The sequence below is a fragment of the Colossoma macropomum genome, unplaced genomic scaffold (genome assembly GCF_904425465.1).
Source record: "Colossoma macropomum unplaced genomic scaffold, Colossoma_macropomum, whole genome shotgun sequence".
Classification (NCBI taxonomy): domain Eukaryota; kingdom Metazoa; phylum Chordata; class Actinopteri; order Characiformes; family Serrasalmidae; genus Colossoma; species Colossoma macropomum.
Genome location: NW_023494805.1, coordinates 22703529 through 22717399, shown reverse-complemented (window position 1 = coordinate 22717399; position 13871 = coordinate 22703529). Strand labels below are relative to the sequence as shown.

Sequence of the window (13871 nt, the reverse complement as noted above, 5' to 3'; positions counted from 1 at the left end):
CAGTTTAAACAAAAAACAGGTTCTTACTTCATCAGTACACTTGGGGGTCCATGCGAGCAGCATAAGATTCAAAGATTATTCCATTGACAGCACAAGGTTTTTCCATGCCGTGGCATAGTAATACAGTTGTTGTGAGGCAGTCATAGGTGTGCATATGTCGTGGATTTTACAACGGCTCAGCCAACCAGATTTTAGGAGCGGAACTATGCATTTTATAATCTAACAGATATACATGATCACCAGGCTTTGTTACGTAATGTGGTGCATTTTTACACATTTTAACCCAAGATTACACAGTAGTGATAATCTGTGCTGTACTGTCAGGGAAAAGGTAGAGTGTAGGTACATTTTTGTTCATTAAGGTACAAACTGTGTAAACAGTCCTTAAGGTCCAATTTTGAATGTTAAGTGAATTTTGAAGGTGCATTCACGTCTCAGGGGAAAAGTACATATTTCTTGACCTAACATTTTAGAAAAATATAATAAAAAGCCTGAAGTCAAGATGTTTATGGAGCATGTATGGAGTCAGTGTTCCTTAAAAACTCTAACTACAATGGAAAATGGTACAATTGTGTTCCCAAACTAAAGGTACTGAAGACATACTCTTGAGGGTTTCACTCGGAGACAGTTTAGTATCTGTTTTACTAGGAGTGTCTATGAGTTTTTGAGTAGGAGTTCATTGCTGGTTTGAACCACCTAAAGTGCTCTGTGTTGTGATTTATGGCAGCTGAACTACTTGTAAGTGAATTCTTGAATGGCACTCGTGCAATGAGAGAGTTCTATCAAAGATCTTCCACAGACGGTATGTTCCCATTTCACTTGTTTGTTTCACTCTCTCACTGATTTTGTAGTGATAATTTTTGTAGCAGTATTTTTTATCTCATAAAAACTATTGATCAACTGTAACTAAGACTCACGTACCGAAATTGTTGGTTTTCATCTGTCAAAGAATGTTCGTTTGAAAAAAATCTTAAGTATGTGCTGTGTTGTGCTGCTTTTGGTCTGTTCTAAATTTAGTATGATGAAAGTGCTGAGCAACCTTCTTGATGTTAAATGATCAGTCAACCATATGACGCTAACTGAATGATTAACTGAACTGTACACAAATACAGTTGTGTACCTCCTATTCTTATTATATTAATACACTGATTAAATTCATCCAGACCACCCTCCATGTATTACATTTTCTGTCAAAACATCCTTAAAATACAAGTTATTCATTTTTCAGCATCAGGGGAAAAAAAACATATTTAGCAGAAAATTACACAGAAGCCTCAACAATTGTAATATGAAGATTTTCAGTATTTAGCGTGCGCACCGTTCACCTTTCTTACACCGTTCTCCTTTCTCTCAAGGATGAAAACTTTAAGCACTGTTTATCTCATGGTAACAGTTTTGGTCTGCCAGGTCCTGCACAGTCGTTAGCGGAGTTTCATTTTCTGGACAACTTTTCACCATTTGTAAAATCCAGTTTTAGAAAATGTTTTTCCTTGACGTTCCTCTTCTTTATGAAAGTGGTTTAATGACTGTTTTGACTGAAAATGAAATAAAAGAGACTGGTCTGCAGTACTCTGGCACAGTACTGTATATGTTCAAACCAACTTCAATGGAAGCAATTATGGATTTGTCACTTTTTTGTAGACTTTTACCAAAAAAGAACAAATGACTGCTTAGTCGTTTCATAGTTAAGTGTCACTGCATCATTAGTTCTCAAGACAGCTAACAAAAGGTCACCAACAAAGCCAGCATATGTTTTGGGCCATGCTGGGTGACCAGCTAATCCAGCACTAGACCAGCAAGGAATTCATGCTGGAATCCATAAATTGTTCAGACACAAGAATATGTTGATAGAAAAAAAATAAATCATAAAGAACAAATCCTTTTGAAATGTTGAAGTTCAAGAATGTTCCTCAGAATGTAGACAAACACGTATCAAGGACTACCATCAAGAAAAGAATACAGCCGTGTAAATTGAGATTTACCTCGAGATGTAAATCACTCATAAGCCTCATAAATAGAAAGGCCAGGTTAATGTTTACTAAGACATACATATAGAAAGACATCAAGGAATGTTCATGATCTAAAGCAGGGGTGCACAACTCCAGTCCTGGAGGGCTGGTGTCCAGCACAGTTTGGGGGTTTACCTGCTCCAACACACCTGATCACACTTATCTGATAATTGCCAGGTTAAATGGGTGTGTTTGAGCAGGGAAACCTCCAAACTGTGCTGGACACCGGCCCAGTGTTCTGTTTCTGGGTTTAAATTTGTGCAGTAATGGATGGCAGCGCTGGAGTTGCAGACTGGTGGTGGTGGTGGCTGTGGTGTGTGCACCTTCATTGAAAACAAAGGTTTTAAGTTTTTAGACGCTGTGTGCAACTAGACCCATAGGGCCCACGACCCCCTGTAGCCCCAGGGCCCACAAGCAGGTTGAAGCGCCCTGCTAATGTGTAGTGGTATTAATAATGGAACACAGACTTCAGGCAGTCATTAACTGAAGATTTGTGACCAAGTACTAAACGTGACAATTCGAGATTATGATCATTTGTGCTAAGACATGAAGGGACAGTGTATAAAAATGACTGATTCCTGTACGGTGCACCCAATATTGGAATACAGCTCAAAAACAACAAAAATTATCACTGCCTAGCCACTTACAGACTCATATTAAAGAGAGAAAAAAGGAGAGCAGATGTAACCCTTCACCAATCGTGGTCAGACCGGTTGGAGCACATTGTGTCCATCTGACAGCCAAGAACATGCAAGCTTTCTCATCACACAAGTGCACTAAGGCCCAATCCCATTTCACCCCTTGCCCCGACCACTTAGCCTTTAGCCCTCCATTTTGCGTGTTCACATCTAGGGTTAGGGTGTCCCCGATTTTTGTTAAAGTGGAGGGGTAGGGCGAAGTGTCAGAGCTACATGGCCCTCCAAACAGAGGTTTTGCAGGGGCTCACTCCCAACGGAGTTTTATGGCTGCGTGAGCAACCAAAAGAAACCCTCAAATGTAAGTATTTTCCCAGTTAAAATTTAAGATAACCATTGTATTATCTTTGTTTAATGTTGTTTCACTGTGCTATGGTCCTTTTCGTAATAACAAGCATAAAGAATTACTAATAGTATGTATTACTGTCTCTGTGGCTACCTAGCTAAATTTCCTGTTCCACCTTAAATAGTCCAGCAGTACTGACACCTGAGGCGCCAGAATGTAACTGCTGCTCCGTTTAAGGTGGAACAGAAAAATTGAACAAGAAGCTGGTGAATAGCTGACTTCAGCCTCATATCACCAAAGAATCAGGGGTGATCACATCCTCCCTCATATGATGCCCTACATTTAACTAAAGACTTGTAACTCACTTCCAAGGGGCAATGTGACATTCAAAAACAAGGGGTAGGGGTAAAAATAAGAAATGGTATTGGGCCTAAATTAAACACTCCACTTGAGGATTACTCAAACTGTAGTGATTCTGAAAGACATAAAAACTGATTTACAGTTTAAAACAGTGCACATCAGTATGTTGTTTATAGTCATGAGTTGGTGAGCTGCAGGAAGTGCTATAGGGACATTTTGGCCAAGCAGTGTGCTGAACATTCAGGACCTGACCTGCATAAACATTCAGCATGTCACTATGACAGTGCCAGGAGAGTGGATGCAGCTGACACGAACAGGTTAAAACCAGCCAGCTGCATGTTTGTAAAATTCCTTGCAGCCACCTTCACAGTAGATAAGGAGGTGTCAGAGGACAGAGCGGACTGTAGCTCTGAGGTGAGCACAGGAGAGAAGACAGGAGAGAGTTGAGAAGAAAAGTATAACCTTCTTAGGAAGCTGCTGGTTTTTGAGGAGGTAAGACCTTCAGGAGGGGATCACTAAAGGGGATTGAACAGTAGTCAAGATCTGGGAAAAGTAGTATAATAATCTCAGGAGCTGTAGCAGTTGTAGACTTTCAGTTAACTTGAAGGCATGTTTGCATTCAAATGCTCAAAGTTTATCACATGAAGCATTTCATACTCTTAGAAACAAGACTCTTTGTTGGTTCTTGGTTTATGTGTCAGCAACTAGGGAGGAAACTTTAATTGTTAGGGCCTTCAGACTTCAACTATATGTATGCATACCGCGAAACGAAATGGTTTGTCTTCAGGGCTAAGGTGAGACATATAATGTGCCAAACGTGACGGGACACAGTACACAAGACTAAGTATCCAAGATCGCTTCTAGTAGTACATACTTAACAACATGAGATTGAGATCATTAACAGCAATAAAGTAGCACGTCATTTTGTTATAGAGTTATAGAGTGAAATGCAATGTGTTGAAAACTGCAGTTGTATCCATGATAATAAATACAGAGGGATAAGTTATTTACATTGTGTGGTGGTTAAAATGTTTCTTAAAACTCGTACATCTCATTTACAAAAATGGTTCTTTAAACATCTATAAAAAGGTTCTTTAGGGATCCAAAATTTTTAATAGCAATTTTTAATAGCAATTTTTACTGTCTGCCAATGCCTGTGCCATTACTGAAACATAAACATGAGGTTTATTCCAAAATGCTGTATATCTGTTCATAATATTTTTTTTTTGAAAAAAATAACTGCTGACATTTAATGTAAAACACATTTTTATTTGTCTAACAAAGGCGGCTTTATGCATAATGATATTTCTTGTATGTGTAAAGCCCCCTCTCAACAACGCATATCATATCATCTTGGAAATGGTCACTTTTGTGTCTGATCCACCCATATCAGCACAACACACACTAATATGCCAAAAGCATGTCAGTGTCACTGCAGTGCTGGGAATGACCCACCACCCAAATAATACCTGTTCTGTGGTGGTCTTGTGGGGGTCCTGACCATTGAAGAACGGGATGAAATTGGCTAACAAAGTACACAGAGAAACAGATGGACTGCAGTCTGTAATTGTTTAACTACAAAGTGCACCTGTATGGTAATCGGAGCCAATAGACAATGAGTGTAGAAACAAGGAGGTGGTTTTAATGAAGTGGCCAGTCAGTGTACATAGACAGAATTCAGAACGTCTCTAGAAAATGAAGGCACCTATAACTTTGTAATAATTCATAGCTGCCTAGTTTTAGAAGAGTGTTACATAATCGGTTTTAGAGCAAAAAGAGTGTTGAACATCAGTTTTTGACTCTTGAGCTGTAGCTGTTCCTGACTGTTCTAGAACCAGTAACTGTTCCTGACTGTTCTAGAACAAGTGTTAGCATAAAACCAAGTTACATGTAAAAAAAAATATATATATTTTTTTTTACTGATAAAACTAAACACTGAGAGCCAAGTGAAGCAGCTAAATATACAAATGTTGTAGTTGTAGAAAAATTGAAATGATGAGAATGTACATGGATTGAATGGAAGTCTTTGAGTGCACACCACTGATCTTTTAAAAGATAAAGAAGGAATTGCACCTCAGCCAGCTGAGCTGCATTCCTGTGCAAAAGCACTTGATGAGGTTACATTAGATTCCTCTTTCCTTATCTCATTGAAAAATCAGCTGTGTTTTGCTGTCAGTTCTGAGATATTTTTTTAGAAACATTCTTAGAAATTTGTCTTGAGATTCTTAGAAAACCTTGAACTAAATGCACATCTCATTTGCAGAAATTGTTCATAAAGGCAATGCTTCCCATCCCCAGTCCTGGAATCCCTGCATAGATTTGTGTTGTGCCAGCTCTAACACTAACACACCTGGGTTATATTATTAGCTTATTATTAACTGCCTCATGAGCTGAAGTAGGTGTATTAGAGCATAGAAAAGAACATTTATGCAGATGCAGGAGGTTTTCCTGTACTGGAGTTGGGAAACAGTGCTTTAAAGCAGGGGTGTCCAATCTTATCCGCAGAGGGCCAGTGTGGCTGCAGGTTTTCACTCCAACAAAGCAGCAGATGAAATGTTTGAACACTAAGACCAACTGATTAAAACAGAATCAGGTGTGCTTCAGCTTGTTTGAAGCAAAAACCTGCAGCCACATCAGCCCTTTGCGGATAAGATTGCTTTAAAGAATCCTGTATTGAAAGGTTCTCCCCCTTCAGGCAGTCCAGATTTTTGTTCTGTCTTTGTGTGTAGGAACCAAGCATAAACGTGGACTGTCTGAGGGTCCCTGAGGACTGGGTTGACAACCACTGTTCCAAAGAACCCTTTTCCCATGTGTCTTTTCCCAGCCAATTCCTGCTGTCCAATATAATGACCACATTGTTTCTAAAACAGTACTTTTATCACCTATACTATCTCTCCACTTACCTCTTTTCCTTTTCCTAATCTCTCTGCCTAAACTCTTTAATCTCCTCCATGTCTCTCTTCTCTACAAATCCATCCAGAGCTATGCCATTCCTGGGTAGCTTCCTTTCTGAGGAGCAGTTCCAGTGCTCCATCTGCCTGGACATCTTTGACAACCCAGTCTCCACTCCATGTGGCCACAGCTTCTGTATGACCTGCATCGGATGCTACTGGCAAGGAGTCAAGGTGTGCCAGTGCCCGCTCTGCAAGGAGAACTTCAAAAAGAAGCCTGAGCTCCACATTAACCGCACCCTCCGTGAGATCACCGAGCAGTTCAAGCAGATGAAAGGGGATGCCGGAGCGTGTGGAGGGCTGGAGTGGGAACGGGTACAAGGAAAAAGAATTGAGGAAAGGCCTCTAAAACAAAGACAGCTCTCAGGGGATCTCTTCCTTGTAATGAAACGCAAGCTTCTCAAGCCCTTTCCTTCCAAAGGATCTCAGAATGACAGTCACACAGTGGTGATAGAGGGAACCAATTCAGATATTATCCAGCCCCAAGAGCTCACAACGCGAGTGTCTCGGAGGAGGTACACTCTGAGTGGAGCTGCCAGTGCCATGAAAGTACCTCAATGTCCAAAACACCACCGGAAACTCGATCTTTTCTGCAAATCTGATGGAGAGTGTATCTGCTCTGAGTGTGGAGATACAGATCATCAATCCCATCAAATCATCTCTGCAGAAAAGGAGTGGCTGAACAACAAGGTGTGGTTCTGGTCTTCTCATGTAATGCAATTCTTTGTATTCATCGATTTTCATTTGAAAATCAGCAATAGAAAATAGTAGCATAGTGTAGCTTCTCATATGAAAATTGAATATGAAGATAAATCGAATATATTGTCAATATATTGCATAACAAATGAAATTTCGGTAACACTATTGAAGAGCTACATTTTCAATGCTGTGCAACACCTACATAAGCGTTTCACATCAACTGTCATAAATCTATATAAACATTTATGAAGGCCTTTTTCAGCAAGTGTCTGCTGTCATAACACTTTTTGAGGTAAAAAAAAACATTAGAACTTACAGAAGCAGTCTTTATGACAACTGATGTGTTGGAATAAGCATTTATAAGTACTTATGTAGGTTTATGTAAGTTGTGCTGTCCCTGAGCAAAGTGTTACCAAAATTTCTTCTAATGTATTTTCAATATTGCTTACAAACCTACCATACATAGTCTCGAGTGTTCACTGACCTCCTGTTCTGTCATTTCTTTTGTTCTGTTTTTACATTTCTCACAGACTCAGATTGACATCACAGAAACAAAGATACAGGAAATGATTGAGCAGAGGCTGAGGAAGGTTGAAGAGATCAAATTTTCACTGGCAGAAATCAAAGTAAGAATTAGGTTTCACTGTTTTGTTTATGAGACCTCCTTTATATGTATTAAACCACATTTTGACCTGTATAAAGGACCAATACAAATAGTTCCATTAATACTTAGAACGTGAACAATGCCTTAAGACAGGGCTGCAGGTTTTCGCTCCAAACAAGCTGAAGCACACCTGATTCTACTTGTTTTATTAGTTGGTTTTAGTCTTCAAACATCTCATCAGCTGACCTCCTGCTTTGTTGGAGTGAAAACCTGCAGCCACACCGGCCCTCTGCGGATAAGATTGGACACCTCCGCCTTAAGATGTTGATTTCAGATCTGAGTGATTCCACAAATGGAGTGGCGTAATTATTAATTAATTCAATTATTTTTTTTTTCAACAATGAATTTACAAAAACATGCATTTAATCATTCAAAACAAGTGTTAGCCCACCTCAGGAACTATATCTCATTTTATACAAGGTTTCTTTGCTGACAGTGGCTTAAAGGAGTAACAGAGTTAAGTATTTTTGCATGGAATTATCAAATACGCAAAATGTGGTTAGCTAGCATCCATACTCATGGCACATGGACATTAAGGATTTTTTTAACAATTAATTTACTTTCAATCTGTAATTTAGGTAACATGGTTGTACTTTCAAAGTGACTTTGTCCATCAATATCACTGAAAAACAAAAGTTGTGAATTTTGAAAATGTCTTTTACTATTACATGCATATTTGTAAATATCAGTGGAACATAAATGGTACACCAGTAATGCAATCTCCTGTTTACCTATGATGACTTGTCACTGATAAGTTTGAACTAATATTTATTTTTCCAGATTGCAAGCTCTTATTTTTAATTTCAATGAAACACAGTGTGGTCCCTCTCAAGATTTTTCATTTTGACAAATCTAAAATCTAATCTCTGCTTTCCTCCAACATCTCTTTCCATCCCCTCTGTTCTCTTTCTCTCCTCTATTTTTCTTCACCGCTCCTTTTCTTCCATCCAGATGGCTGCAGAGAGAGAGAAGCAGGACTGCATGCGTGTGATCGGGGCTCTGCTGAGTTCCATTGAGCACAGCCAGGCCGAGCTGCTGGAGGTGATAGAGATGAGGCGGCGTTCGGTGGAGCATCAGGCCGAGGGCATGCTCAGAGAGCTGGACCTGGAGGTCACTGAGCTGAGGATGAGGAGTGCTGCGCTAGCCAAACTGGCCCAGACAGATTGCTGCATCAGTGGACTGAGGGTAAGTGATAAATGCTTTAAAATATTTTGGCAGTTTTAGGCCTCAACATCATTACAGACTTACTCAGCAGAGATTATAAGCACCAAGAAGATTGTGCCTACTAAAATATACAATGGTGAGCATCTTCTTAGTTAGTAAAGCTTATATTTTGTCCTCGAATGGTTGTGGTACTGTTTCTGCAGTTCCTGATTGTGTCTTTAATGGTTAACATGACTGGTAAGGGCTGTTGATTACAATCATGGCATGATTGTAGTTAACAGGCAATCATGGCAACTTCTTTGACAAAGTTTCCACCTTATTCTTCTGTGTCCACAGAGCTACTCCGACAACAACACTCATCTGCCAGACAAAGACTGGACTGGAGTCTCAGTAAACTGTAACTTTGAAACAAAATCCATGTACAACTCAGTCTGTCAGCTGCTGGAACACTCTCGTGAGGAGCTTCAGAAACTACCTGAAATCTGTGAGACTCATTTGTGGTTTAGTGGACTACACTGACATCTAGTGGACACCATTAATGTTATACTTTTTAATTTATGGAGACAATAGGAAGCAGGAAGTTAACAAACTGCTTGATGAGGTGCCACTGGCACCTAGTGGTCAAAGTATATTACACATGTTTGAATAATGTGTTCAGGAAGCTCAGAAAGGCCTTAAAGAGGAGGCTCATTTATAAAACACTTGTTTCCTTAACTTGTCAAGCTTACTACAAAAATGTCTTGAAATGAATACCCACAGCAATAGTAATAGTCCTTTCCTACACAGATCTGTCACCATTAACTGATCAGTCACCACTGAAAGCACATCCAAGTAGGTACTGGTTAATATGGCAAAATGTAGCCAGTGATCTTTTCCCTTTTAATGTATATTTAACCGTAAATATACTTTAACAGCATTTTATTTTACTGTTTTGCAGAAGTCAAAACAATACAGGAGTATGCAGGTGAGTGTAGATTATTTGCTTTTCATTCTATAAGGTTTAAAGCACTGCTCCTACATGCACTAAGATATAATGTAATATAACTAACTGAGGCATGTCACTGCCATATAGCCTAAAATAACATCACAATTCCAGTAAACATTTCATATCACTTCAACAAACTCTCAAGCAACCAGTGGGTATATTCAAATATTGCTGTCAAAATGGTAGCCAACAGTTTATATAACTTTCATATACAATATAAAATGTATTATTTCTGTTGAAACTGGTTCATAGGGTTTCTGCATCAAATCTGTGGTCAGTTTCAAGGCTGTTTTTATGGGGTTTAGCAACTATCCTTTTAACAGTTGCATCTATTCCTGCATTTTCCATCTTCATCTATTCGTCTTGCAGTTTTTCCAATTTTTCCTTATTCTCCATAATTATCATGATTGAAACTGTGCTCCTTTGGACTTTGGATAATTTTGTCATTTAAGCAACTGATAAGGCAGATTGTTTGCTTTAGGATACTATTATTGCCCCATCTTGCTTGGAATGCTTGCATATCAAATGCTGACCGTAAGGCCTTCTCTGTAACTGGCATTCAACCTAACATATCTCACCTGCTCACTTGTTGCACACTTGCAATCTTCACTCAGTTTCTTGAAAGTTAATGTTCTTTTCTAGTGCCTATTATTTTGTCGACCCTCTTTAGAATGGTACTACAATCCTTACAAAAGCATTTTTGGTGTAACACCACCCCATTGTGTTTAAAGTATTAAAAACTGTACCCAGTGATCCTTTTGGCCAGGATCTTTATATCCTCTAGCTAAATAACAACTAATTTATACTATGACTTTTCCAATCTCTTTAATCAGTGGACGTCATCCTAGACCCTAGCACTGCCCATTCTCGTCTCATCCTGTCAGAAGACAGAAAAAAGGTGTGGTGTGGCGAAAAGCACCAGCATGTCCCCAATAACCCCGAGCGCTTCAACCGAGTAGTGTGTGTTCTGGGTCAAGAGGGCTTTACGAGTGGGCAGCACTATTGGGAAGTGGAGGTGGGTGGCAAGACTGACTGGGACCTTGGAGTAGCCAGCCACTCCGTAAACAGGAAGGGCAAGATAACATTCAGCCCCAGCAATGGATTCTGGCTCCTCTGCCTGCGAGACAGGACTAACTACACCTTCAGAACGGAGCCTTCCACCACACTCACCCTCAACCTGAAGCCCCAGAAGATTGGAGTATTTGTGGACTATGACAAAGGCCAGGTGTCCTTTTATAACGCGGAAGCTAAGATGCTCATCTACACATTCATGGACACTTTCAGCGAAGCCATCTACCCGTTCTTCAGCCCCTGCACTAACAAGTCAGGCAAAAATGATGTGCCACTCACCATTACACCTGTTCTGCTCCCTGACTGAATGATAAGATTATCATGGCCAGATATTACTGTAAATACTGTACAAAGATTGAAACATCTGTGTAATTTATATATGTTCTTAGGCCTTTCTGACACATCAGCTTTCACAGTTAAGTTAAATATGGTAACAGAATCATACTTAGGATTAGGATCTTTATATGACTTATAATATTCTTATAAGATTATCCAACCTACTTTGTTTTAACTTGTCTTATTCAATTGGCAGATGATTTTGCTTATATTATTTTGTGAAACTAATAAAATTATCTGCTGATAAAATTACAATTTCATTAGATAAAATAACTTAAAACTAGTTAAATAACAGTGTAAAACAACATCCTCATAACAAAAATATTTGATATATTGACTACATATAAGATGGCGGTTGCCAAGATATTATTTTCAATGCAATTTCTGTCTGGTTTGGTTTTGAATACAAAAATACAAAAACCAGTATGTATTCAAATAAATAAATAAGATGTAACATTTATACATATATTTATAACAAAACAATTTGATTTAATTTTCTACATTTTTTGGTAGCTTGTCAATAAAAGTCCCAGACTTAACAGGCCTAGCAGTATCTCTGTTGAAGTCTCTGTCCACCAGAGAGCATGCTTCCAATAGATTTAGCCTTCATATGTGATTTTTTTCAATGAAGCCTTATTTATATATTTATTTATCTCACTTACAGTCGTATCAGTCTCTCTTTCAGCGTTTCACTACAGTCAGTTGTTTTTTTGACACGTCAAAAAACTTCAGGTTAGTTGACAGAATGTACGACATGTAGTCTAAAATAGTAGAACAGTGAAACTGGAGAACACAAGCCTTGTCACACATACAAAAACACTTTATTAAAATATTTAATACTGCTTACTGTCGGGAATGGTTTCCTGCTTTTACATAAGACTCTTATCGCTGAAGTAACCTGTACTCTGTCCGGTTTTAGTGCGTTAAGTTACGTTACTCTTCCCACTGCTGTCCCTCCCAAAGCAAATCCTAACGGTATCCACTCAGGCACTCCAAGCTTGTCCAAGCATGTCGTAAGTAACTGTCAAAGACAGGCCCGGAGGTGATAAAACACTGCGAAGATATTTCCACAAGTGGCCACAAGGTGGCACGTCTTCTTGCATAGCTCTGTGTAATGTATCCTGTTCGCCTCTTTGAGGTAAATTCCTGTTTTGACTTCTCAGTAAGGACCCAGGAACGCAGGCTAACTAGTTAGTATCGTTCATTTAAGCTAAGCGCTGTTTTGAACTTCATTAGCTTCCGGTAGCAGGCTGAATGTAGTGTTAAAGTTTCTAGGTTCTGAAGTAAATGCTCTATGTTATATTTCTTTAAACAAAACTAAAAACCTCTTTTTGGGCTCCAATGCTAACCCTATAGGCATCTTGCTAAGAAAAGAAAATATAAAATGTCTTTTAAAGGTCACAGCATACTAAAATGTAGGGTTTTTTTTTAGATTTTTATGAAATACAAGGAGGTAAACACAGACTACAAACTAAAAATTACATAATAAAACAATTAGCAGCATAATGACATAAAGGGCAGAACAAAAGAAATAAATTCAGCAGTCTGATATACCCACCATGACTGATGTCTCTCTGCTGAATCTCTCGTCTGCTATAGCTTTTTCTATCAGTCAGAAATAAGACAGGAAATTAAAAATATAATGAGATAATAGATGAAAGATCAGTTAGAGACTAGCAGAAATGAACCATGTGCATGTGCTTGTGTGACTGAAAGACAGAGAATGTGTGAACAGTGGCACACATACCTCAATATATTATTTTTCGTTACCAATCAGCATTCCTCACTAATGCAGTTTGTGGGACTAGACCATCACCATAACTAAAAAAAAGACTGTAGTCATTAAAGGTGACGGATGTAAATGCCAACTAACAAACACTGGAATAACTCTGTTAACAGGTGGCAGCTCCACCCAGTTGTGTTATGAATCTCATAAGTACAGAAAAGCCTACGCGGCTCATTTTCATTGCTGAAAGATGAATGAAGTAAAGCAGGCCTTGGGGGGGTGGGAGGTAAATCTGGAAAGAAAAAAGGGCAACAGGTTGTTGATCAGGTTATTCTTGATGAGGCTGACATTTGCTCTTTTATCAGGTCCTCAGATGATGATCTTGTTCTGTGAACCGTTGGTGCCAGAGCGAATGAAGGGAAATGAAAGCACATGTTCTAAATGAAAGCAGACTGTGCACAAGAATAAAGGCTTGAAAATGTACAAAAAACAATATCTTGGCAAGTGAAATATCTTAAATTTAATGATTGTCATTATGGTCACTATGATTAATGTTAACCTTACTTCTCACCATTGTTCAAGCTATTTCTAGCCATTTTGACTTGTTTTAGGTCATTTTAGCCAATGAAATACTTTCACCAACAGGTAATTTTGCTTGCTGCAAGAAATGCTTGAAGACTGCTTATTCTTCTCATAATCTCATAATGAGAAATGATAGAGGTACTGACTAGATATACAACGATTTCACATGCCAACATGTCATATTTTGCAGTGTGCTGCTCAGTGCTGTACCCTTGATGTTTGGAGATGCTACGTTTAGTCTTTTTAATTATGTAAGTGCATTATATTTTTGCGTATCAAAAAAAAATAGCATGTCAAAAATGGTAACTTTACAGGAGAAAAGCAAAAATGGTCTTAACTTTGA

General features: G+C 38.8%; 1 protein-coding gene across 2 annotated transcripts; it reads left to right on the top strand.

Annotated features, from left to right (window-relative positions):
- Nucleotides 1-1257: 1257 nt before the first annotated feature.
- LOC118825457 (E3 ubiquitin-protein ligase TRIM39) lies at nucleotides 1258-13604 on the top strand. Of its 2 annotated transcripts, XM_036596050.1 has the most exons (8): nucleotides 1258-3842; nucleotides 6331-6991; nucleotides 7531-7626; nucleotides 8616-8849; nucleotides 9165-9312; nucleotides 9615-9659; nucleotides 9766-9792; nucleotides 10647-13603. In XM_036596050.1, the coding sequence occupies exons 2-8, from the start codon at nucleotides 6335-6337 to the stop codon at nucleotides 11189-11191; spliced, it is 1752 nt and encodes a 583-aa protein (XP_036451943.1). In that variant the 5' UTR covers nucleotides 1258-3842; nucleotides 6331-6334; the 3' UTR covers nucleotides 11192-13603. The 2 variants fall into 2 exon arrangements, with proteins under 2 accessions (XP_036451943.1, XP_036451942.1); XM_036596049.1 differs by lacking the exon at nucleotides 1258-3842 and having other exon boundaries at nucleotides 6302-6991; nucleotides 10647-13604.
- The last annotated feature ends 267 nt before the right edge of the window (nucleotides 13605-13871 follow it).

What these genes read in the sequence shown, in the direction of transcription:
- LOC118825457 (XM_036596049.1), top strand. Translation starts at nt 6,302, where the DNA reads ATGTCTCTCTTCTCTACAAATCCATCCAGAGCTATGCCATTCCTGGGT. An exon ending in TTTCACTGGCAGAAATCAAA is followed by an intron (nt 7,627 to 8,615) that starts GTAAGAATTAGG and finishes TCTTCCATCCAG; the next exon opens with ATGGCTGCAGAGAGAGAGAA. An exon ending in AACAATACAGGAGTATGCAG is followed by an intron (nt 9,793 to 10,646) that starts GTGAGTGTAGAT and finishes CTCTTTAATCAG; the next exon opens with TGGACGTCATCCTAGACCCT.